Source organism: Saccoglossus kowalevskii, chromosome 18 (genome assembly GCF_978046115.1).
Source record: "Saccoglossus kowalevskii chromosome 18, keSacKowa6.1, whole genome shotgun sequence".
Taxonomy (NCBI): domain Eukaryota; kingdom Metazoa; phylum Hemichordata; class Enteropneusta; family Harrimaniidae; genus Saccoglossus; species Saccoglossus kowalevskii.
In genome coordinates, this window is record NC_140658.1 from 10,126,793 (window position 1) to 10,152,859 (window position 26,067).

The 26,067-nt window shown below is 35.6% G+C and overlaps 1 protein-coding gene across 3 annotated transcripts; it reads right to left on the minus strand.

Annotated features, from left to right (window-relative positions):
- Positions 1 to 7,566: 7,566 nt before the first annotated feature.
- LOC102806203 (uncharacterized) lies at positions 7,567 to 25,948 on the minus strand. 3 transcript variants are annotated; one of them, XR_014927096.1, is made up of 12 exons: positions 25,856 to 25,942; positions 24,498 to 24,695; positions 23,598 to 23,767; positions 22,951 to 23,132; positions 21,696 to 21,896; positions 21,243 to 21,442; positions 13,747 to 13,879; positions 13,045 to 13,212; positions 12,500 to 12,780; positions 10,984 to 11,169; positions 8,128 to 9,962; positions 7,567 to 7,997 (listed from the first exon to the last, which is right to left on the minus strand). XR_014927096.1 is itself a non-coding variant. In XM_085493331.1 (11 exons), exons 2-11 carry the CDS (start codon positions 24,636 to 24,638, stop codon positions 9,813 to 9,815), a joined length of 1,812 nt encoding a protein of 603 aa, XP_085349457.1. In that variant the 5' UTR covers positions 24,639 to 24,695; positions 25,874 to 25,948; the 3' UTR covers positions 7,567 to 9,812. The 3 variants fall into 3 exon arrangements, 2 of the variants coding, with proteins under 2 accessions (XP_085349457.1, XP_085349456.1); XM_085493331.1 differs by having other exon boundaries at positions 7,567 to 9,962; positions 25,874 to 25,948; XM_085493330.1 differs by having other exon boundaries at positions 7,567 to 9,962.
- Between the last annotated feature and the right edge of the window lie 119 nt (positions 25,949 to 26,067).

Genomic DNA, 26,067 nt, shown 5'->3' on the forward strand with positions numbered 1-26,067 from the left:
AATTTTAGATTTGCTTCTGCAATAGTTCCTTTCGTTTTGGGTGGTCCAATTGCTGGCGTTGAAAGTCGGCATAGGTGGATTTCTCAGTCAAAATATAAGTCCCCAAAAAATATTTGGTGATCATTTTTTGAAATTTAGAACCCCAAATAAGAGCCCACCAGCCGTGAAATCGTCCAGGGCGATTTTTCGGATGGGCGAATTTACGGCAGAATTCGGTAATACTGTTTAAAATGATTTTTTTTTTGGTTCTCATTTCAGATGTGAAGACAATAGGAAAGGATCTTTGAATAAGGAAAACATCATAACTCCTGGATGTAAAAGGAGAAAGACATGATATTCTCAAGAAACTCTGACAAAATTAACAGAAAGGAATAGTTTCTAATTACCTTGTGTAGGTGAAAATATTTAAGGTGTTCCGCAATTAGGGTGTTTCCTATCAAGCCCTAAAAATATTTTTTTTCAATTACTGCAAGCACAACCTCTCCGAATACCCTTAGTCAGATAATTCAGATGAAATAATTGCCTACCTTGTCAATTGCCTAACTTCACCCTGAATGGTTTAGTGTGTGTGATTTCAAAACACAGACATAAATCAAAGCTGCGAAAGAACTCCTGTGTGCTGAAGGTATTGGAGACATGAAGTTAGCAAATGTACTTTTACTGTAAAATGACTAATTTTCACTGGGTTTAAATTTCGCTGATTTACCATTTTAGGTATATTCAGTGGGTTTTAAATTCACGGTTTATCATTTAGATAATGTGTTCTATGCTAAATTTTACATATTCACTGGGTTTTAATTAAGCGCATTTTCCATTCAGGGAAATAAGCAAAATTAAAACCCAGTGAATAATTAACCCCTTTACAGTATTAGAGCAAATTGTTAGAGCAAAACAGTCATGGAACAGCTAAAAAAAAGCTAATTATCATGCAAATTAGGTAATCAAATCTGCGCATTAGCCCAGAGCATCTTCTGTGCATCAAGTTTCATCAAAAACCAACATATGGTTCTTTATCAGTGGAACAGATGGTCACGCACACATACACACACACACAAATATGGACAGACGAACTGCAAAGACAGGAGTCAAAAATTGTGACATAACTACTGTCATCGCCATATTGTTCCGAACACCAAAACAGCAACATTGCCAGCTACGTTGGTGACTGCTTTGGTGTACGCGTCTAAAGATCGTTATCTGACCCCCTTGGATCAAACTAACACCAAAAGGAGACGTCGCACTCATTACGAGGAACACACACAAGTCAAGTGTTCTGGAAATCGATTCAAGGATTACACCCCCAATTTCAATGTATTTAAATATTCCGCGTACTTTGCTTTATATTACAATGTATGAGATATTAAAATATAAGACACACTGTATGTACAGTGTCGCACTAAAAGCGGCAATCCCCCAAATTATAATGGAACGTACTATCTGTTGAAGTTTTGTGCGCTAGTTTGTGTTATCGGTACAATGTACGTAAATTTTTCTCACAACTATTTTAATAATTTCACAAAGCAAAATTCTAGGTTCGTTGATCCTACAACCCAGTCATATATAGTACGTCAGAGGCTGACGAGGCTGAGAATTTTCGCTGCGATATTTAGCCAATGAGACTGTGATCAGTACTATACACGGCATAATCGAAAAACACGGGGGAAACGGGATCAACTCGCGCCTTCTAAGTCGACCGGTCGCTCCACAGGGGCTTGACGATCTATTCGTCTCAATGCGTGGACGTCTATGGGGCCGAGCTAATACTTGTTTCCGGCTGATCAGCTTGCACTATATATATAAAGTATTAGTGATTTTCGTGGTTTCGGAGCGTGATGATTAAATTTAATAAAATAATTTAATAAAAATAAAAGTAAAATAAAAACTGTTTTAATTCTATAATTTCTATTATTTTGAGCAAGGGCAAGGTCCTGTACCGGGACATAGTCGCTCGGCCCCATAGACGTCCACGCATTGAGACGAATAGATCGTCAAGCCCCTGTGGACTACTCATATAAAAAAATTACGTCTATTCCGAAAGAACAGCTGACGGAACATAACATGGGCAGAATCAAGAATTTCATCGACATGATTTCTCAACTTGACGCTTTTCCGTGTTCATTTTTTATACGGCGGACAATCGTGTCTATGGACATCTTTTGAAGCAAATTGCAGAAGATGATGGTAGAAGAGGTGGAGGGGTAGGCATTTACATTCAAAATAATCTACAGTACTCTGTTTTTAACTCAGTTCGTGTTATAATAATAGTCTTTGTTTTTAGAAATTTCGATTGGCAAACACAAATACATCAATGAAGTATTGTATAGACCCCATAGCTACACAAATTGACAGTTTTATCAGTAATCTTGAGATTACACTGAATGAGATCAAAACACAATACAATGGCTGTATTTTAGTTGGAGATTTCAATATTGACTAGAACAACAATTCAACAATTATTGATCACATATACACTGATATATGCAAAACAGATATTTCTTCAGGTACTATTATCTAAGATCTTTCTGATCAACTGCCAGTTTTTTTTTTGTTTTTTTTCCCCTCTACTGCCAATTCATAAAGATAACAATTATATGTATTCCTGAGATTTCTCCAAATTCCAAGTAGACTCGTTTAGATCCGATTTGAGAGCAGGAACATGGGTGGATTGTCAGGATGTTAATATGGCGACCACTAAATTCAACAAAATTTTTTTGATAATATGTCATAAACATGCAATTAAAAAAAGTCAGCAAAAAATGGAGCAAAGATAAACCTTGGATAACATTGGCAATTAGGAAATGGATTAGAACAAAACATCGTTTATTTGGCAATATGATTAAAAGTATTTACGAAGAACAAAAAGTGCAAACTTATAAAAAATACAGAAACATTCTGACAAAGTTACTACGGAAAGTCCGACAGCAATATTACACATATTTATTTAACTCTAATAAAGGAAATCTGAACAAGAACTAGGAAGTAATCAATGAACTCATTGGCACATCCAAACCAAATTTAGTTATACCAAAAGAAGTCAACCTGGACTATAATGGCGCCCCAATTATACACACAGATTTAGAAAATATTGCGAATGACTTTAATGAGTTTTTCGTTACAATTGGCGAAAAGTTAGCCAACAAAATAACTTCAAATAATAATAACATTTTCTACAACTTTGTAGGGGAAATTTTCAGGAGCTACCCAATCATTTTTCCTACACCCAGTAACTGTTCATGTACCCCAGACCATTCGTCCCGGTGTTACGGCTATCGCCACACGAGACTCCAGCTTGTCTCCTATACAATTTTCCTTCCGCCCACTTAATTTTAATATTCATATGACCTTTGCACTGACATCGATAGCCAATCGCATTCGACCGCGGACGTCACTCTAAATAAACAACTGAATAAATTAATATACCATATTTGGAAGATAGCGGGTAAATTCAACGTTGTTGGTGTGTTCCTTCGGGTTCCGAAGTCGCACGAAACGAGTTCATGTTCCGTTATCTTTCGCAAGTAAAACAGGTCGATATGTATTAAACATGGCATTTGTTTTCTTGTTTTAACCCCCTTATTACGCAAGCTTCCGTCGAAGTGGTGTTTTTTTCGACGATTTGTGGCATGTTGCAAAACGAACGAAACATTGCGGCATTCTTAGCGGTGGATAAGGGATCGACTATGTCGTCACATTTATGTCTCGTTTGAAAGAGAATAAACAACCGCTCAGAAAAATATGTTGCTAATATTTAAGTGCGGTGCCTTGAAATCGCCTGCCCGACGTCCAAATTTCAAAAGGATGTTCGATTTGCAATGACGACCGTTCATATGTACTAGGCGACGTTACTAATTACTACTAGGGACGGTGTTTGCATTAAGAATTATAGAACAAAAGATCAGCAAAGCGGTGCTTTTGTCGGCGATTTTGTCAAAGGGAATATTGATAAAATGTTGCAAAACAGAATCGCGAGTTGGGTGAAAAATTGCGCCGGCGGCATTCTCAGCGATGGCGACACCCGAGAAACACCGTGTCACGGTGCATTCGTGCATCAGTACACCGAAGAAATACATACATATTGTTGCGGACGACTATTGTAGACTGTGTTCGTGTAGTCTTCGAGTTTGTGGACAGTTAAAGTCGTGTGTGAATTTATTCAAGCCAGGAAAAGCAGGAGGGATAACTTATGGAAATCGTCTTCCCAATTTGATCCAGTGCGACGTTGTGAAAAGAGCGACTCTGTCGTCTCATCTATGTCTAGTTTGTAAGAGAAAGATTGATAGCGCAGAAAAATCCGCCAATAATGTAAAACAGTGGCGTGAAATTGTCAGTCATTCTAATATCTCCCAACCTGTGAACGAAAGGGTTAAGCGTGCTGCCTTGAAATCGCCTGCCCGACCACGTTCAAGTTCAAAACGACGTTCCATAACTTTCTCACATTCAATTTGCAATGATGACCGCAGTTCAAATGTACTTAGCGACAATTTCCTTAGAAATCATTTTGATTTGATTTATGGATGGCGAGCACCGACACTCCGATCCGATGAACTAATCAAAACTAAAATGGCGCGTGTCACGTGACTTTGTTTACTAAAGATAGCGTGGGCGTTTGATTGACACTCAACTCATTAGTATTCCACCAATCACAGCTACATCTACTTTCTGGATGTGCGCAGTCAAATTGTATAGGAGACAAGCTGGAGTCTCGTGTGGCGATAGCGATAACACCGGGACGAATGGTCTGGGGTACTGTTCATGATATCCAAACTGAAATACTACAATTTGTATTATATCGTTAATATCTTGTTGTAAGTCTCCAGATTGCCAGCGAACTTTCCGTTAGTAAATAAATCCTGAGTTTATTACAAGTCGTTCTACTGTGGTGATTGGTGCTGGTTGTGTAACAGATAATTTAATTTTCATATTTTTTTTTTGCTATTTAATTGACAAGCTCTATTAATTATTATGACTATTTATTTAAGAAGGTGGGAACGGATTAGATTAGCAGTCACCTGACTGCTATTTTCTGATCCTATTCTCACTTATGTTCTTGCAGTGTATTTAGTTTTTGATTCTATTTTTTTTTTATTGTATTGGTTATAATAAGAGGAATAAACTTACTATTATAATCAACCAATTTTAAGCATTAAACAGATTTTATTAAAACTTGATACATACCTATGTAGATGCTTAGGGATAAGCACTGTTGCAAATAGGGTCATGCAAACGGTGATATAATTGTGTTGTCTGACAATATAGATATATAACCAAAATATCAAGTCATTATATGGCAATTATTTTATTAAATATTTATAATTGTTAAACCATATTTAAAACCACCCTAATTATTGCTTGCAGTTATATTATTAAATGCTGTATTTTTGCTCTATTATATTCACCGTTTATATTAGAATTTCTAAAAGTGGTGATGGGTTGATTGAATCTGCATTATCTCAGTGTTTTTAGATACAGTAATGTTTTTGATAATTGAATGGCTATTGAATTTTAGACAGTTTTGTCAGTGTGTGTTATTTTCAATATTTCCTTTTAATCTAGAAATAAAACATTCATTATATGAAGTTTGAATTAACACAATAACATTTGTCATTACTAATGTCTTAGGAAGTGTTTATGATTGATTAACGTGAACAGAACAAGTCATTGGCTAAAGTAACTTTTGAAGGCATGGTTTCTAAAATGTAACAAGTTATATATGCTGTCAGAAAAATAAAACAAGCAAGCAATCAGAGCTGATATGCGAGTGCTTGGGGTTATGCAGGCCTGGTTTCTGCCTTGGTAGACAAGAAGACTAAATCTATGTTTATGTATAGTTAATGAAATGAGCCACTGAATTTACTGAGAATTAGAAAGTGTTCGTCATCAAATTTATACTGTAAGGATTATTAGGGGCATTATTTTTGGCAAAATTGTCAAAGAACAAAGGAAAAAAAATGTTCCCTGTCAAGTAATTGAGTTGCCCATGAAGTTGGCCAATGCATTGCCCAGTCAAATACTTGTGTCATGCAATGATATACACCACCAGCAACTTGTTCAACGCATGGGCACCAGAACAATCTGATTAAATTAAGATCCCAGTTTTTTTATTTTATTTTATTTAGATTATTATTTTTTGTTGATAGTTTTTTAAAGTTTTGTAATTGCGAATGTCAAAACAAGGTGATAGTTAAAAATAGACCGAATCACAAGCATTAAAAACAAAGAACATAAACAAAATACAAAATAATTACAAAAAAATAGTAAATATAAATAAATACAACAAAACAACAGATTGTAATCAGAGTGGCACCAGAGTGGCTTTCATCAAGGCAGGTATACATACAAGTGGCAATAAAACAGTGTATATTTTATAATAAATGCCAACAAAAAATTGGATTGAAATTCTTTTGTTGGAATAAAGTCCCATCACGGCATTAGTACATATTTTTGTGCATGGAAAATCTTAGAATTGCAATGATTTTAAAATCTTTAGACTTTTATACTAGTACCTTGTATTATAATAGCAAGTAGGAAAGCCAGCCATAAGACCAAAAAAAAAACTTATGTTGCCCTCAAGTCAAAAAATTGGGTCGGTCGATAGGATTTTTTTTTTTTTTTTTAATTCCTGAAAACTATTAGTATCGTTAATAGACAAGGTATATGGACTTCATAGGATTCGGAACATGTCAGAGAAATACAGATCAACCCGAGGTTCAATGTCGCCACTTATGGGGATCAAACAACAATCTGGGATCCTTAATTTTTGCTGTCTCTAATAGTATATTTTATATGACTGCATTGTATCGCATGCCCAAAGACGCAGGTTATAGCAACAGATAAAAATAACAGACAAGTGAATCTGTAATTGAATGCAACACAATTACCTTACAATAATTGACTTTCTGATCGACATAAAGGTACTTTCTTGTACTGACAGAAATGCCTATTTACTGCGGATAAATATTTATGTTCATGATTTGACAGTTAATCTACTGAGAGCAGTTTGAGTGTGCTTCTTTTCCCCCATGTGAACTCTTTGAACACTTTACAATAACGATAAGTGCACTAATGGTAAATTGTTTGTCATACTGCTCTGCCACAATCGAACCCAGTCGGTGATATCAAGGAAAAGATCTTTCAAGTATCAGGAACAAATGCATTTTTTGACAGACATGAGAATGTGGTTAAAAGAATGTAGACGCAAGATTTTATACAGGAACCATTTGATTATGACTCAGAATGATACATGTTGGGTCACATATGTAGAGCCTTCTCATTTTGAAACGCTTGACCTCACTTCATGTATACCATGGGGTCCATATATCTTTCTCTTACTGATTTGACTATGTTGTGTAGTTTTCTTGAACTTATCTATACGTCTAATTTACTAAGTTTAATGATTTGGTATGTTATTTCCACTGTTCAATGCTAACAAAGTTTGAACAAAATAATCCATGGATGGCCAAATTCCAGAACTGCAGAAAGGCTAGATTTTGTCAGTTGGCCATTATGAAAATTTCACTTCTGGAAGGAACACTGATAGCAGGTGTCAAAGAACTAACAAAAGACGAATGACCAGGAACCAGCCTGATTTATTGATTATTACAAAATATGACAAAAAATTGATTGGTTCAGTGATGTCATTCTATCAAATAGTCCTAGTAAACACAGCATAAGTTTACATAATTTCCATGACATGTACACAATAATATAGATTTTTTATTAGGGTTTATATAGTTTTTATAAATGTCAGAAAGAAACTGTTCATTTTACCATCGAATTTACCATCTATGGCACTACACAATTCAACTATTAGAAGCACATAAAACCAACAATTACCGATACATTAATAATTGTATAGAGACTAATTAAAATACAACTTGTTTTGACCATAGGCACATATCTTTTACATAAGCACATGCACTACTAATATAGAGAAAATATGGTACTATATAGAACCACAAACTGAATCTTGTAGGTTAAACAAAGCTGTAGGTCCATAGCTCTTCTTGTATCAGCCACTAGTTTTTGTGGTGGTATTTCAGTCATTTATGATACATTTAGTGTTCTTGAAGTTGTCATTTTTAAATATTGGGATTTAACCACACAGAAGAGCTATGGTTCCTCCCATACACATGATTAAAACAAATACGCAATGCCAAAATGTATCACAAATAAAAGTTTATGAAAGTAAACTATTTTCTTGTATTATACCATCCAAACTATCACCAATTGATAATAATATGTTTATGAAACTGTCACCAGAGTAAAAGACTTTCTAGATCTTCAGTTTTAAAGTTGCATTCCCACTTTACAAATCTGTGAAGTACAATCGTCTTAGCAATATATACACAACATCAAATATTGTGATTGTGGATGAGTAATGAGAACTTAACTGCAGAGTATGAATATATAAAGCGAGAGGTTCCCCTAAATTAAGCTAGTTATGTAAATACTTAAAACTCACTGAGTTAGGGGGCTTTGTTTCACCATGAAGATCAGTTACATTGTAGATATGTTTGCCTATAAAAGGATAAGAACCTCCAGCACTCTCAAAATAAAATATTTAGAAAAGTGAGGGCGGTATATTAACTTATATATCATATTTTTTATATAAAATAGCATAATTTGAAGACATTTATTATGTTTTTATCTTGCTCTGAAAGTAATATTTTACATATTTGCAAAGTCGGAATGCAAGGCTCAGGTACCACTTATTTAAAATACAGAACGCTTCACTTTTTCACATACATAGCTATTTTTACAAAATATAAAATATAATTGATATGAGTGAATCACTATCATTTAGCATAAAAATATATTCAAACATTTACATCACAGAGAAGTATAACATAATTTATCATATTTGTTTATATAGGATGATTCAGTAGATCTAAGAAATCTACAACTTTTATCATGGTAATTATGCTTCTCAGAAAATTTCATTGAAATCAGTATTAAAAGTAAATTACATTATTTTCTATTTTTTTCTTTCAGAAAAATGTAATGTACTACAACAAAACAATACAGGCCATGACATCAGTCCAAAATATTACAACAAAACAAAACAGGTCATGACATCGGTCCAAACTATTACAACAAAACAATACAGGCCATGAACTTGGTCCAAATAATTGAGATATAAAATAAAAGACAACTCTGTGAATATTTACATTGTATACAAAATGGAATGTTTTTTCACTGGTCAGAGAAATTAAATCTACACACATTATTAAGTTATAATGTATTTCTGGTTTATCCGTTTAACTGAGATGCAGACTTAAAGCAGGGGAGTCGTCACCTGCGCATGCATTAGATGGCCATAGCGTGTCATTGTTTACAAACACACGCTAAAAATGCAAAGGATCATGGGTACCCGTGTGTTGTTATCGTCGCTTGGGACTCAACTCCCGCACGTGCACAGGTGACAACCCTCTCGCTTGAAAAGGTGGTGGTCGTCACAACACTCAATATGGATGCCATCCTATATCAAAGAACAAACCATATTTTGCTCTATTAGTAGCACATGCATTTACACATAAATGACTTTGGTCAAAATAAATCATATTAAATTATTCTGTATAAAATATGCAATTGTAGGTTTAAGTGCACTTCTACCAATGATGCACTTCTAATAGAGCAAAGTCAATATTTGTATATGAATCGGACTCAACTGAATTAAGTCGTGGAAACCATCGCCCAATCTGTGCATGGCTTACACAGCATTATCTGGCCAATTACTGGTACTGGTACATCTATGGTACAATACATTGTTACAGAACTGGTTGAGAAGAAAGAGTTATGCTGGAACAAGTATATTATATAGTGATGGTTAGTTTCCCTGATTTCAATTCATTTTTGAAGACTTTAGGTTCTCGTTTGGCGCCAGGTTTTGCTTCAGCATCAACATCTTCACCTGCTGCTTTCCTCTCTTCTCTGTCCTCAACCTCTTCAATGGTAGCAACAGCCTGTATAAGACACATAGTGTTTATACTCTCAGTGACACAAATAAGAATGCATTTTCATTCAATTTCTATATTAAAATTCACATGGTTCAAGACTTTTCTAAGATTTGCATTTTGAGGGAAGGACCACAGAATATTATTTGACTAAGTACAGCTAAACTGTGAAAACCTTGTCTGAATTTGAACATTTTTGTGTGGATGCCATCCTTGCAGATGAACTATCAGCAAGCCAGCCATCAGTTTAACTGTCATTTTTGACAATATAATACTATTTTACATTTTTCCTCCAATTATAATTTTTAAGGTTCCATGCACATATGCATTAACACCAGTGTGCCATCTAACACGAGTAAAGATGGAATCTCTCAAAAAATAAATTTGAGCCACCTTGTCGGCTGCCAGTCTTCAAGAAGAATATAAAAATGTTTGTGACTGTGTAGAGGAAGCACAAACAAAAATATTTTGCCCCCGATTTCTTTTTTTGATTTATACTTATTGTGCTTAAAAATTTCATTTTACCAAATTACAAATTTCATAACTATATATCAAGATATTTTCAAGATTACTATATCATGTACAATTTTCTTTTGCGTCAATGATGTGCAAGTGAATTAGCACAACTATAGTTGCGTCACAGAAATCTTTGTGTGTCTGTGGTGTGTCGTATACGCTTAGAGGGCACACTTGCTAACATTATTGACTTCCCCTTTCAACTATTAATCAAAAGCAATGGGATTGTTGGATGCAAACATGCAGATTAGTAGAGAATTCATTAAAATACAAACATAACTATTCCAAAGTCATTTTAATACATTATACATAGGACTCTCCCCAGAGGTATTAGAGTAGGGAGCCCTCTACACCCTATTTGAACATGACAGTGGCATGCCAAGAAGTGTTCTCCCAGAGAAAGTAATAGTGCATTTAGTAAGTTTGCATAACAATGCATATGCTAATGACAACTATACAATTGTTATGTTAATTTACCAGTCATTCAAAATTAAGTACTGATGTATGTACTCACCCAAACATAAAACACAGCAGCCCCAGCACTGGTGTCTCTCACTTCATCCAAGTCAAACTCATCTAATAATTGCTTAGCCCTTTTAGCTTTAGGAATGGGTACTTCACTGATTTCACACTGCAGCACACGCCTCTTTAAACCTTCTTTCCCAGTCTTACCCACCAATGCTTGCATCTTTTTCCACTCCTAAGAGAGAGAAAACAATAACAGCATGCGGACAATTAATGAAAACAGTATTTTAAAATGACTGGTTGTCCCAGAAAAAAAACTGGTACTCTAAAGCTTCTATCTAAACACATATTCAGTGTTGTAAAAATTCCACTGCTTTTCAAGTACTGTACAATACTTTATTTTAGCTGGAATTAATTTTCGATGAAAAGACATTTGGGTGTTTTGTATGGAATTTATTTTCACCGATTTAAAATATAGGAAAAAAGGTATATTCACTGGACTTTATTTTTACTGAATCATTCCTTCAGCAAAAATAGCGAAAATTAATTCCAAGCGAAAATAAAGTATTCTACAGTATGAACACCAAACCTCAGAATGCATCAGGCATCAAAGTTCTACAAAGATTTTTGCAACAGATTATATGCACAGGAAATTTATTTTCTTTTTTTCGAGAAAAAACACCTTTCATTTTGATCTCTATGGAAATACATACCCAAAACGTGTTACATACACATACATGTACTTGTAACAGGAAAATAAAGCATTCTATGAGAATGTAAATGGGAAGATGTGTACCACATCTTTTCAGTGAGAGACCTCTCTCTGCAATCTGTGTTACTTTATTGTATTTTCAACTAAGATCCCACTGTGGGATACGGTTTCAATAAAGATTATTATTATTATTATTACAATGAGATTTTAGACTGTGTCTTGGATGGATAGATGAATGTAGTGAACCATGAAATCGTAAAGCAGTGAACATTTTATCACATGCAATGACTTTTACGATTGCTTTCAAAATACCAAATCACAAGAAATTGATAGAAGTGAAAACAAAATAGTTTACAGTGGTTGTACTTAAATTCCTGTGCAACATGAGAACACTTAACCCATTGAGCGCCATATTTTTTTCCTGCCAAAATTTTGATGCAACATCTCGCACATTTTTATATAATTTTTTGGTTAATTTCTCATTAACAAGAAAAAATTATACAAATTTATTTTTCTGAATGGTGAGAAAAGTAGATTTTGGCATTCAAACGGTTAAAATCCATGCATACAATGTACCTCTATCATAATCTGCGTCTACACTTTGTGACATTTACCATGAAATACATTGAATAGAAACCACATGGGTTAGTTATTGTATAAACAATTTACGAGTTGAAATCTTCCATTTAGTCACCAAACTTAACTAGATATTATAGTTATTGTATTGAAAATTGCAGGCATATTGGTTAGTATGTAAAAACTGACCTCACAGGTCAAAGTGAAAACATTGAAGGTCATACTTTCTAAAAACACAGAAGAGGATTTTACTGGTATTATTGAACAGAAACCTCACCTTAGTTTCCTTTTCAGGAACACCGAGCAAGAGATACGTGCCAATCATAACCTGATGCACCATCCGAGGCGGTTTCTGGTAGCTACGTATCTCAGCCACTGTAGATTGCTTCAAATTCATAATCTCGTCTCTCAGTCGTTTCAGACGTTTCAATTTCAGCAGCATCTTATTAGCATCAATCATCCTCTGCGGTAAATGAACGTCAAAGCCATTCTTTTTGACATGCGTAATGGTTTTATCCAGGTCATCCAGGTGTCGTCTGTCCATTGCGTCTTTCAGCCCTGTAAAATTGAGTAGATGAGATTTATAACGACTTCAAAGCTTTTAGTTTTAACATTTTCACATAAAAAATCTGGTGACAGAAAGCACCAATTCACTATGTTCAATTACCTACCACAGACTCTGCTCAGTCAAAATGACTATTTTGAACTGTAGGCATTAATCTGCGATTCAGCCAACGACGGTGAAATAAATCTATGCCAGGGGAAGCCCCATGATCTCAAGATTTTCCCTCACGTCTGCGAAAGAATAGAACATAAACCTACTGTGATCGGCATCATGTACAGCAAGAATTCTCTCTCCTTTCTTCAAATCGCCATGGTCATCAGATAATTTATGTAATTTAAATTCTCCCACAGACCATTTGATCTTGTCTCTATCTCTCTCTTTCACCGCCTTTCTCAGTTGTTTTCTGATTCGGTTGTTTCTCGCTCCTGAAAATTGCAAAATTAAGGGATCCAAATTAGTTTAAGAATATTGGAGTGAGTGCAGGCTTTATATATTCAACACAAATGTAGCTTTGATGATTGTAGAAGCTTCTAGACCAACAGGGACTTGTAAAGCTATATTTGATTGATACCAGTGTTATTCCACAATAATGAAGGGAATTTTACAGTTATACAGACAGAGAAAAAAGAGAATATAACTTTTTATTAATGAATAAAGTGAATTTTTCAATTCTAAATACCTCATACATAAACAGCACCGACAGTAAAAGCATGCAAAGTGAAGTCATCAACAAAAATACCACATCTGTGTATATTAAACAGATCGACACAGGTACCAAATGGAACAGACAGATGGCTTAACTTGGTAAACTATTGCTGAAGCATTCCATGTATGTCTGTAAATCTGTATCATTCTGTTAATCCTTTTCAAAAAGACCATGACATTAACCGCATTGCAAGGCCCTGTAAGGCATGATGGGATAATGATTTTAAGTCATTACTGTAAGCTTATAAACTTACTCTTATATCTATCCTTGGCCTTCTTCTCTTCTGCCTCTGCTTGTTTCCTAGCAACAGCATCTTTTGCATTCACAGTTTTCTCTTTTGCAATCTTGGCAGCTTCTTCTGCTTCTTTTTCTTTTGCAATGGCATCCTGTAAATTCAAAGTTATTAGAATATTCAGTTATAGGTAAAGACTATGAGGTATCACTGTGAGCTATGTGTGTATATCACTGTGGAAGTTAATCATTTAACTGCATTAGTTATTAGATGCTTGAAACAACAGCCTTATAATAAGCATTTTAGATGATCCTCTCAGATGCTTGTAGATTAGCTCTATTAGATTGCATAGTTTCTCCTGTGATCTCCCAAGTTCTTGTTATTTTCAGGCACTAAAGCATGGTGAACGTTTCATAGTTGTATTTATAAATATACAATTAAACCTCAGTAAACACAGGCTCGATTACAATGAAAAGTGCCCTCTAGTAGTTAATTAGTTATAACGACCTACGGTCATGACAAACTGTTTACCTTGGTGCAATGCTTTTCATTATAGTAAGGTTTGACTGTATGGACAATGTAACTACAGTCAAACCTGTGTTAACGACCACCTGTGCAGAGCGGCCACCTGCTCATAGCGACCACCTTAGTACAGTCCCTTCGCAATTTACACGTTAAAGACACTGGATATAGCGACCACCTGTCCAACGCGACCAGCAACCACCCTATTGTAGACCTATGCACACTTTAACCTTTGTATAACGACCACCAACATTTCCATCAGACTGTCTCAGCAAAAAGACAATAGCTACTTGCAAATCGCTAACAGGAAAGTGGCCATATGTTACGTTCAGATTACCGAGTACGCAATCTTTAGGGCTAATATCGCAACTTGGTTTGTGAAGTTGCGAAAAAGTAAAAAAAAAGTTGAATATCATCTGAATGTAACGTCTGGAGACTGGAAAGATTTTAACAACAAATTAAAACAGTTTCATTCAAAGTTTGAAATGAACAACTAGCTTGTTTCCGATCTGTACTACCCCCGGTATACTATCGATCCCCAGCCGGCCAGCGGCACTTCTGTGGACTGTCTCGCACATGAAGAGCAAATGAACCAGTTTTATTAAATGAGAGATGTTTTATTTACCTTGTCGACATGAAATATCCAAACAAAATAATAAATATAACATTCGTTTATTTCGTTTTCATTGCGGGATTGCAAAATCCGACCTATTTTAGCCACCATGTTGTTTGTTGTTGATCGTTATAAATTATGCTAATGAAGCTGGCACATGGGCAAAACGTATTGTTACTGAGGGGTCATCTCGGGGTTATTCTCAACGAAAGATTTTTTCTATTTTGATCCTCTTTTTTTATAAACGGTAATATCAATAATTCGCAATCGAGAAAATTCGTTTGGGCAGTTTTGACACGTCGATGCTTGCAACAAATAACTGTAAAATTGCGTGTACGATCACCGTGTTTCATTTCCGGTTCGTTTGACTTTCTGATTCAACACCGAGCAATCATTATGAGTTTGGTCAATTTTGTTTATTACCAATGCTTCTTCATTTTTAATGCTTGTTTGTTTTTTCAATCACGGCAACTTTGTCACAGTGTACAATCGACAATACTAACGATGGGACTGATTACCGCCTGTGATGGAATATGTGTGAGAGACTGGGGAATAAGACTGCTTGGCGAGAGTGTGAAAGTACGAGCTGAAACGCCAATGCGGCCGATCGTTGACAATCGTTCTTATGCATTAAATACACCAATGAATCCATGGGCAGAATCACTTGGTTTCAGTGAATTTACATGATATAATTTGTAGTAAAAAAGTAAAGCTGTAATTATCCAGATGAAAATGAGTGACTTTTATTAATAAAGACCTATTCATTATAGGTTTGTTTTTATGTATTGCTTATGATCTCCCTTAAAATTCCGGCCCTAATTAATATTCATGGATAAATGGATAAATTAGGCCACCTCCATATAAAGACCACCTGTCTATAAAGGACAGTTTGGCTCAGTCTACTGACTGTCCTTTATAGACAGGTTTGACTGTATGATGAAATTGTTTAATAAAACATGCTTTATTCGCTAATCCTCTACCTCCCAAGTCTAACTTGTTATGGTGCTTCTGGGTGCCTGCAGGCTGACACTCTTTCTGCACCAAGTACAAGTTGCTATGTTTACCAAGAACCTATTGTGTTTTCTACCAAGTTCAAATCAGTATGCAAAGGTCATCTGCCCCTCCCTAAGGGGTGACTCAATATCTAGGCTAATTCACCAGGGAGTCCAGAAAGTAAACATACTTAGCATACTTTTGCAGTGTACAGCATTATTAGGCTTTTGCAACTGAAGGATATACACAGCTTTTTGCTGCTCCTACTAGAGATTTTTCCAGCACTGTGCAGACTGAGTAAATTGTACTTGGACCATGGGCAAACATAGTAAGTACTACTTGAGTTGTCTTCAGTACAAATAAGTTGAACTTGGGTTGTCTGCACTACAAATAAGTTGAACTTGGGTTGTCTGCACTACAAATAAGTTGAACTTGGGTTGTCTGCACTACAAATAAGTTGAACTTGGGTTGTCTGCACTACAAATAAGTTGAACTTGGGTTGTCTGTACTACAAATAAGTTGAACTTGGGTTGTCTCCACTACAAATAAGTTGAACTTGGGTTGTCTGCACTACAAATAAGTTGAACTTGGGTTGTCTGCACTACAAATAAGTTGAACTTGGGTTGTCTGCACTACAAATAAGTTGAACTTGGGTTGTCTCCACTACAAATAAGTTGAACTTGGGTTGTCTCCACTACAAATAAATTCAACTTGGATGGTCAAAAAAACTGATTGAGTTAGACTTGGGTGATTCTATACTACAAGTAAATTGAACGTAGACAATCAAGAAACTTAGCAAGTTACACTTGGGCTTGTGCAAATAGAAATGAAGCAACCTTTGTTTTCATGAAAGAAGGCAGTTGAGCTTGGTTGTTTGCTTTGCAAATAAACAACCATATTATATAACATGGCTGACCATGAAAGCTAACTACATGTACTAGGCTATTCCTAAATTACATATGAATACTGTATATGACTTGCCTCCACAACATTTCCTGTAAATCAGATTATCATACTACATTTGATAAAGTCAATGAGTAAATGAATTGATTTCATAATTTGGAATTATGGGCTAATAGTCTTCATTTGTTACTGTCATTGCAGTGCATGGTTCTACAGATTGTTACTCTTGCATGAAACATGACTCTTCGAGATATAGCTTCATTGAATATAACTGAACAAGAACATGATCTCATTACAGAATCGTCTAAGAATAGATCTGGCAAAGTGAGGGTGAAGAAGCATCATTTGCCAACTGAATCGAAGGAGAGGGTACAAAATGATCAGGTAGGAGATAACCAAGTTATTCCTATGGACACTACTAGTGATACTAGTGTCCCCAGTCATGTAGGTTCTCATTCTCGTAAGCGCAGACATCGCTCAAAACATCATCATATCAGTTATGCAGACAGTGATAGTGATACATGTGATCCCCATTCTGCACAAACCACTAAACGCAGAAAATGGCCAAGACATCATAAAAAGAGACAGGGTCATGGGGGTACTAGTAACATGACTGATGAAAGGAACAATGAGACAATTGAGACTGAGGAGAACCAGGGTGGTAATGGTATTGAGAACCTAGTTGGTGATCACAATAAGGACCAGGGTGATGGCAATAAAAATCAGCATGGTGATGGCAATAAAAACCAGGATGGTAATGGCAATGAGGACCAGGGTGATGACAATGAAGATCAGGATGATGGCAATGAAAACCAGGATGGTGATGGCAATGATCAGAGTGATGGCAATGAAGATCAGGATGATGGCAATGAAAACCAGGATGGTGATGGCAATGAAAACCAGGATGGTGATGGCAATGAAGATCAGGGTGATGGCAATGAAGATCAGGATGATGGCAATGAAAACCAGGATGGTGATGGTAATGAAAACCAGGATGGTGATGGTAATGAAAACCAGGATGGTGATGGTAATGAAAATGAGGATGGTGATGGCAATGATCAAGGTGATGGCAATGACGATCAGGATGATGGAAATGATGATGGCAGAGAGAATCAGGGTGGTGATGAAAGTGACCTTTATAGTAGTGATGATGATGGTGAAAATGGGGTAGTACCTCCTAATCTTGACAGTGGCATGGACACTACATCAGGTGAAGAGATGGACTCTGATGATGATGACAGGAACAGCACACATCATCGCATTCATGCTCACACACAAATAGAAACAACCTGGCCAAGTGACTCAGAGTATATTGAACCTACATGTGTTTCTAATGATGAAGATGATGACAATGTTGCTGATAGTGATGGTTGGACTCCGACACTCCGAAGACATGTTGTTGAAGAGTTCACAGGTGAACATCCTGGTCCCAATGTGAACAAAGCAGACATACCTACACCAATAAGTGCTTTTGAAAAAATATTTCCTAAATCGCTTGTGACAAAACTCAGAAGAGAGACTAATGCTTATGCAAAATATATAAAAAGAAACAAAGGAGCGGACAAGTACTGGGCTAAAATCAAAGATGATGATGAGATGGCAGCATTTCTAGGCATCATGATAATTATGGGAGTTGATCCAAAGGGGGAACTGAATGACTATTGGTCAACAAATACTGCTTTAAGAAATGAAAAAATTTCAGGTGTAATGAGCCGTAATAGGTTTCAAAAAATATTGCAATATTTTCATGTCAATGATGCAAGAAATGATCCAGCTAATATAAGTAATCCTGCTGAGAGAGCTACAGAGACATAGACCAATGTATAAAGTTGCACCAATACTGAAAACTGTAATACATCAATCACAACAGATGTATAATCTTCATTGTGAGGTGGCAATAGACGAAGCCATCATTGGGTACAAAGGGAGATATAATGGAATTCCAACTGTGTTCATCCAGGGAAAACCCAGAGCCAAAGGGTTCAAAGTATATGTTTTGGCAGATAGTCATTCAAATTACGTGGCTAATCTCAAATTTATGACTAGTACTGGAAGTCATGAAGAGGATATGCGAAACGTTTCCAAAACTGCTGCCTTATGCGAGAATTTAATCCAGCCATTCACTGGATTACATCATGTTCTCTACACAGATAGTTATTATACCAGCATTGAGATGGCCAGTAGGCTCCTGGACTATCACCATACCTATGTTGTTGGAAGTATGCGCCAAGATAGAAGGGGATTCCCAAATGCCCTTCGCACAAATCCCAGAAGAAACCCAGCAAGTGACGTAATCAAAAACCTATGCAGATGGCAGTTTGCTGCAAGACAGAAAGACAATCTTGTTGTTGTCTCTTATAAAGATTCAAAATTATTAAATCTGCTTTCTACATGCCGAGAAGGATTTAAAGTCAATGATGGAAGGATCAACAGATTCATCAAGTCACCCACAACCCATCGAAAGTCTGTCTACAGCCTTCCAGCTCCTGATATTGTAGGTGATTACAATAAATACATGGGTGGAGTGGATCGTGCTAATCAAATACGATCTTATTTCACTTCCCAACGTCAGGCCCACAAATGGTGGAAGTATGTCTTCTTCTACTTATTAGATACTGCCATTTGCAACAGCTACATTATCTACAAAGAAGTAGTTGATGAGAAGAAAACGCATAAAGCATTCCAAGTAGAAGTTGGTTGTGCTATGATCGGTGGCTTTTGCTCAAGAAAACAGAGAGTGACAACTGCTGAACCAGTTCTCAATACAATACCAAAATCACCACCTGGTTAAAGGAGAGGACAGAGGTGCTAGTTGTAGAATGTGCATTAAGATAGGAAGGAAGGAAGGGCCACTACGTGTACAGCGTCTACAAATGCAATGAATGTGGAATTTCCTTGTGTCGTGATTGCTCCCTTCCATATCACCATGAAATAACATGTAATGCAGGCAAAGGGCAGAAGGTGACACAAACAGAAGCAACTGATCAAGCAGAAGCAAGGTGGCTGTGGGAACACAGAAGAGATGCAGGAGGACAACAAAGCAGAAGAACCCCTGCAATTGGGAGAAGTGGATCAAGAGGAAGACAAAGAGGTGGACAAAGAGGAAGAGGAAATCGTGGAAAATAAAGACTAGTTGTTATATAGTGTGGGCCCCAGGGTTTGGTGGTTTATGTAGTGTTATAGTATAGTATAAGTATATAACTGTTCAATGCATAGATGCATGTAAGTGACATATATACTGTATTTCACAGGATTAGTCCAAAGAAGATAAAAGATTTATAATAAGCTTTGTTGTCAACTGAAGTTCTTCTTTGCACTCCAGGTAACCAGACTTTCCATAGTCTGATTGCTGGAAATAATGTGGAGCCAAGTACATGTATAATTTAGTTGTAGTCACTGTCAGCCAAGTGTAATTTATTTGTTATTTATCAGAACCCTATAAAGTTGAATTTATTTGTAGTAACCAACTCCCAAGTTGAAATTATTTGTAGTGACCAACTCCCAAGTTGAAATTATTTGTAGTGACCAACTCCCAAGTTGAAATTATTTGTAGTGACCAACTCCCAAGTTGAAATTATTTGTAGTGACCAACTCCCAAGTTGAAATTATTTGTAGTGACCAACTCCCAAGTTGAAATTATTTGTAGTGACCAACTCCCAAGTTGAAATTATTTGTAGTGACCAACTCCCAAGTTGAATTTATTTGTAGTGACCAACTCCCAAGTTGAAATTATTTGTAGTGACCAACTCCCAAGTTGAATTTATTTGTAGTGACCAACTCTCAAGTTGAATTTATTTGTAGTGACCAACACCCAAGTTCAATTCATTTGTAGTGACCAACACCCAAGTTCAATTCATTTGTAGTGACCAACACCCAAGTTCAATTCATTTGTAGTGACCAACACCCAAGTTCAATTCATTTGTAGTGACCAACACCCAAGTTCAATTCATTTGTAGTGACCAACACCCAAGTTCAATTCATTTGTAGTGACCAACACCCAAGTTCAATTCATTTGTAGTGACCAACACCCAAGTTCAATTTATTTGTAGTGACCAACACCCAAGTTCAATTCATTTGTAGTCAGCCTTATACCCAAGTACAACTTACTATGCACAGCATATGTACCACGTTACACCAGATTTGATCTTTGCAACTGATTAACTTAGACTTGGTACATATTGGGTATTGCCTTGTGGGAGAAAGAGGATTAGAAGAAAAACTGAAAGATATGTTGTAGCACTGAACAATAATACTTTTACTGAAAGTCAACTCTGTTGTCACTTTGAATTATCGTAAAATACTTTATTTTAGCTTGAATTAATTTTCATTGATAAGACAATATGTCTGTTTTGTATGAAGTTTATTTTGACTTATGATTTGAATGTAAAATATAGGAAAAAATGTGAAAACAAACTATGTTACAGTATTCAAATTCCAGTCTTGTTTCCCATACGTAATTATCATATCATTGTTGATAAGCACATACCTCAACATCTCCTTCTTCATTCTTGGCTTCTTCAGCTTCCCTCTTCTGTTGTTCCTCCAACTCCTCAGCACGTCTTTTCAGCTCCCTTTCCACCTCCAGTGCATCCTGCACCTCCTCAATTTCAATACCACGGTCACGCATTTTTTCGTTCAGGATTCTCTGCTGTCTTTCTCTTTCCTCAGCTTCTCTTATACCACGTTCTGTGAACAAAATTATAATCTCATTTAGGATGTGCATTTATGTGATTCATGCTGATTTTTAGAGATTCCCCCACTATTTCTTGGTGTGTGCGAAATTTACATGTATTTTGATCTGCAAACTGGCAATGACCTCATGGCGGCAATTATAGAGAAAGTACTGTTAAAATGGTGTTCAGTTTAGATTGGATTTGGTTATGGATTGGTTTTAAGCAATAAAGTATCACAAAGACAAAAGTAAATTCAGAAATCTTACCTTCTTCTGCTTTTATTTTCAACCATTCCTCTTTTTCTTTCTTCTTCTTCTCTTCCTCTTGCTTTCTCCTAATATCTTCCTCACGTTGTTGTCTCCTAGCAACATCATCCAGCAGTTTTCTCTCCTGTTCTAATTTCTTTCTTGCTAGTTCTTTGGCTCTCTCCTCAGCTTCTTTTTTCTCCCGAAGTTTCCTTGCTCTCTCTACAATGATGCAATCAATGTTGGTTCACTGAGATTTTGTTTAAACAAACTCCAAGTCACCAAAAAGTACATTGTAGGCATTCTAGTTTTCTACTGTAAAATACTTTTTCGCTGAAGGAGTGATTCAGTGAAAATAAAATTCAGTGAATATACCTATTTTCCTATATTTTACATTCAACTCATCAAAAATAAGTGAAAATAAATTCCATACAAAATACCTAAAAACTTTTTTCAGCGAAAATTAATTCCAGCTAAAATAAAGTAATCTACAGTATTAGTATTCTTCAGTTCTCTACTTAGTTTTCATATACACTGCACCCTATACGCAATTCATTCAAACATACTATGGCTGTGAAGCGATAAACCTCGGTCCTAGCTCACAGTCGTAACCATGGTACTATTTTATCATCACATAAACCTCAGTTCTAGCTCACAGTCGTAACTATGGTACTATTTTATCATCACAATAAACTTTGTACTCTGCCAATAGCCTGGCACATAATTTAGTTTAATTGTAAATTTTCTGCATTTACTAGATAGCCTGTAAGTGTGTACTACGCTCACAGAAGCTTTCTAAAAACTGACATTGTTATGTAACATTTTTTTGTACGAGCCTTCTTCACACACGTGCATAGTTATGACTATTATATTGTAATTTCAACAATTATTGTAGTTGACAGTTAAAATGTCACCACCAAGAATTTGCATGATTTGAGGGTCTTCACCCTGTGCATGTAAAATTATAATACCGGTAATAAACAACGTAGATTTTTAATAGTTTCACGTTTTACTATTCGCAACAAATTTTTTTTAAATGTCACTGTCTTACAGCAGCCAACGAAATAAACTGATGGGGGAGATAATAACCTTCATCAGTTCAATAGTAATTTAGTGCTTGATGTAAGGACTCCCATGCATTGTAATATTATTTTATGACTTTCCCAGATTTGTGAAATTCAGGAAATATTGTCTCTCACAAAATTGAAACAGTTTTTCAACAGTTTTAATTAAGAAATACAAAGTATAAAATGAAGAAATAATATTTTTGTAGTACCTTCTCTTTCTCTTTCTTCTTCTAATTTCTCCATTAAGAGTTCCTGTCTGTTCGGAATGTTACACAAATCTACCTCAATTTCCGAAAAGGAAACTTTGCTGCCAGGAACTGGTCTACTTCTTACAAATTTATCCCATCGTCTTTTAGAGAACAGATCTCCATGGACAGATTCAACCATAAACCTTGGGAAATAAATCGTACATTGTTTGACAGACTTTTAGGAAATCAATAAAGAAAATAACAAAAATAAAGGAAATAATAAAGAAATTTTTTTTTGCAAAATTCAAAAGTTCAAGAGAATTCATTAGATCTCTCTGGAACTGATTATGGAACTCAAATTTATCAGTTTAAAATTAGAGAAAATGACTGTTTAGTTTAGAATATTTGATTTACAAATTGGTATCAAGACATTTAGTTAGAGATGCAACCCAATTTGACCATTACAGTTTATATTTGAGACTGACAAAAAAATGCACTGATTATACAAGTTATACAAGAATAGTAAACTCAAATATTGCATTTCTGGGTTTAACCTTCTTTAATAAAAGCACACATTACATTTATTGTAATATTAATATACATATATAATGATAATTACAAAATCCTGTGTAATTTACTAATAGAGCAAATATGGTGTACTACGATACCTGGCCTCGTCTTCAGTAATGGTATCGGTTTGTTCTCTGTCTAACAATGCAAACTCCCATCTGAAGTCCTGGACCAGGTAATACCTACGGTCCATTTCTTGTAAAAGGTCAAAGAGCTCACTGGGATCACATGTATCACTTGCACAGACATATAGCATCGCTGCTTTGATCTGATGGGGGAAGAAATGTAAGAGGTAAGGAGTCAGTAATATTTATAAAGCATGCATAACTCTTTGAAAGAATGCAGCACGAGATGACAGACTTGTTTTTACAGGAAATAACACACAAATTACCCATATCCATCAAAGTTATTTGGCAACATTGGATCACAAAATGTCTTTTTTTTAGAAAAATAAAATATTTAATTACCGGTATGTACATTCGTAAGGAATATCAAGAACAATGTCAATATATGTACACACCTAGAGTGGGCCTGGTGGGGAAGCAAATTTGCAAAAAATATGTTAATCATTATCTGGTGATTGACAATTTTATTTTCAGAGACAGTGTGTTTTCCTCAGGATTCTGGCCCAAGACAGAGGCTAATTTGCGTAATTTATTCATGTAATTTACATACATACAATGTACCTGCAATCACTCTCTAACACACACACACACACACACACACACACACACAAGCATACATTGGTCAACTAATTTTTCATTTACTTCAAATACTTCAGGTCATTAATTTTAGCAAACCTACTCAAACTGGGTTTTGAATGAAAAGTTCACTTTCAAACTTTTTATATTATGCTTCTTCTAGAGTGTATAATGCTTTATTGAATTGAAACACATACATGTAGTGCATCTATTATCAGCAAATAGGTCTTGAAAATCATTGAGGCTTTCCAATGTTACAACAGATAATATTTACTGACATTTCACATAAATACACACCTGTGGGAGACTAATTCCTCCTATGCGAATACTCTCGTGTAACAGTTGTAGTTCATGTATTTCCAGTTCGCCTTTCAATCCAACATCATACTGCCTGAACATTTGTTCCACGACTGCGAGTCTGTCCCCAACATCACCCATGGTGACCACGTGTTAGTTGAAGCTAGTTAGCAACTATGGACGGAATTGAACACTGATCTGAAAACAAAATAAACAATGTAGTTCTACTATAAGGGGGGTGTTCAATATCACACTGAGGGTTGTGGCAAGGGGGATATCAATGGTACTATACATGTATTTTCCTTATATCAGAGATCAAATATCCATTACACAAGATTGATGCTCACAAAGTCATTTGTGATTAGTAAGGTGATGACTGAATGATGTGGCCACGTCCAAAATGTGGAGTTATTTTCAACTGTGATGGGCTTACTTATATACAATATACATGTAGTAAATAAAATACAGCATCATTGATACAAACCATTGAAAAAAAATTCGGTAGAGAAAAAAAATGTTTGTGTTTCCAGTAATGAGCTAACATGATCCTAGGAAGGCAGACAGGTATTTTTTTTTATTTTCTAAATAGTGCTTTTTAACAAATTATTTTGAAGCGTTTTAAAGGGGTATGGTTGTCAGGCAGCATCCTGTTGGCTAGAAGACACATGGTAACATACACAATGTGTCTCAAATACATTGTTTACATGGAATTTGAATGAAGATCAAATCACTGTCTTTTACATTTCTTCTGTAATACTGATGTACTAGTAATATTAAGAAATAATGACCCCCAACTGCAAGTTAGTCACATTCATTGAATTTCTTAAGTCATATGATATCTTAATGTACCAATGAAACAAAATGTACAGATTCATAAAAATAAACTAATTTGCATAAATAAAAGTTTAAGTTTCACCAAAAATATCAGAAATGAGATGACTTTGGTGCTCAAAAGGTTAATTTGTTGAACTTTTTATTTTTCGATAAAACATACCATCTATAGTTTTTCTCAAGATGCAGTCTTCAACAATAAAGTAATCTTTTTGATTTTTAGATCTTCCTACTGAAGTAATACTTAGATTGTCAGTAAATACCTGTGGTATGCGTTTTTTCTACACGTTTCCAATATTGTGGATACGACAACTAATTGATCGTATAGTTCTGATTTAAATATATAGTTATCCAAAATAAACAAACACACGTCAACAGTGTACATGTAGGTGAACAGCCAGTCGGTTAATACTGTTACTAGCGCGCTCTGAGACTAACACACCCAGGAAATAGAAATTTCTTAAAAGAAACCACATTCAACTTAAAGGTTTTGATATTTAACAGATCTATAGAGACATGTAACTCACTCGGAGTGAAAAGATCACCTGTACACAGCCCCGAGAAATACCTGTACTCTGAACGCCATTATCTTGAAAGTGGATTCTGATGACGTCATGAAAGGAGTGCTGGTTATGTGGTCCGTTGGTTCTTCGCAATTTCACTGTTTATTTCAGTGCTTTTCATAAACAGATATTAGTTGATATATAAATTCTACGAAACCAGCGAATGTATTCTTTCG